General features: G+C 35.8%; 1 protein-coding gene across 2 annotated transcripts in view; it reads right to left on the bottom strand.

The window, feature by feature from the left end:
- Positions 1-518, bottom strand: part of LOC117108036 (dual specificity protein phosphatase 12-like) — a 4,740-nt gene extending 4,222 nt beyond the window's left edge. For both annotated transcript variants that reach the window (XM_033249886.1, XM_033249893.1), the window contains exon 1: positions 165-518. In XM_033249886.1, the coding sequence (XP_033105777.1) occupies positions 165-418 (254 nt within the window). In that variant the 5' untranslated portion in view covers positions 419-518. The remainder of the gene's footprint in view (positions 1-164) is intronic.
- Between the last annotated feature and the right edge of the window lie 364 nt (positions 519-882).

Below are 882 nucleotides of genomic sequence, written 5' to 3'. Positions count from 1 at the left end.
GGCACCCATATACGCAACTGATTCAATATACATACATGATACAGTCAAGGAGGTAGATACAGTACTGTGTCAGCAAATGACATATGGGATATTTTATGATGGTAAACTTTATAAAGTTATTATAACTAGGGCCTAGGTATACTTAGCCAAAGATAACATTTTACCAATGAACTAGAACTCCTCCTTTCTGCAACCCATGATTAAGAAATTCTGTACACTCTGGTAAAAATTGTAGTATATTCGCCTCTGGATCATCGTCAACTTGAACAAACTTTTGAACAATTTCTTGGGACATTTCAGGTTTCTCACTCATAATAGATAACACATGTTTTATTCCCATATCGGTCAAAAAACTGACATTTTTTATGCTGTCTAAACTTCCAAGAAAAAGTCCTGGTCGTATAGAATCCATATCCATTATGAATTTGTTAAATATTCATTAAATGCAGCCAAAATATCAGTGTAAACATTGCAATGTTCACTCCGCTATGGGCGCTGCCATGTTTACAGTTTCATGGATTGCGCCACCAGACAGTAATTTGTCTTGAGTAGGACCTACTCTAAAACAGGGGTAATTTATTTTGAAAGAATTGTTTTGCTGTGAACAGTGTACTGATAGTACACAAATAATTTTTCAACATTAATCAGCATAAGATGTGTTGATATAAACAAACCGTAAATGGTTTTTTAACCCTGTTAATCTTTGTAAGTGATTTGAGATATATATCTGGCCATGGTTTTTTAATGGTATCGCCCACATAGCCTACGAACGATGTTTACGTGAGCGAGAAAGACAAGAGTAGGCCTAGCAAAGAGTATAAATAGAACAAGAGAGCAAAGTCCCGTTCGTAAAAACGTCATGCCTGTGTAGGACGCCAACTA

This window comes from Anneissia japonica, unplaced genomic scaffold (genome assembly GCF_011630105.1).
Source record: "Anneissia japonica isolate Jap-2015-1 unplaced genomic scaffold, ASM1163010v1 scaffold288091_len1417266_cov198, whole genome shotgun sequence".
NCBI classification, from domain to species: domain Eukaryota; kingdom Metazoa; phylum Echinodermata; class Crinoidea; order Comatulida; family Comatulidae; genus Anneissia; species Anneissia japonica.
The sequence above is the reverse complement of the archived record's forward strand: the minus strand, read 5'-3'. Positions and strand labels throughout refer to the sequence as shown.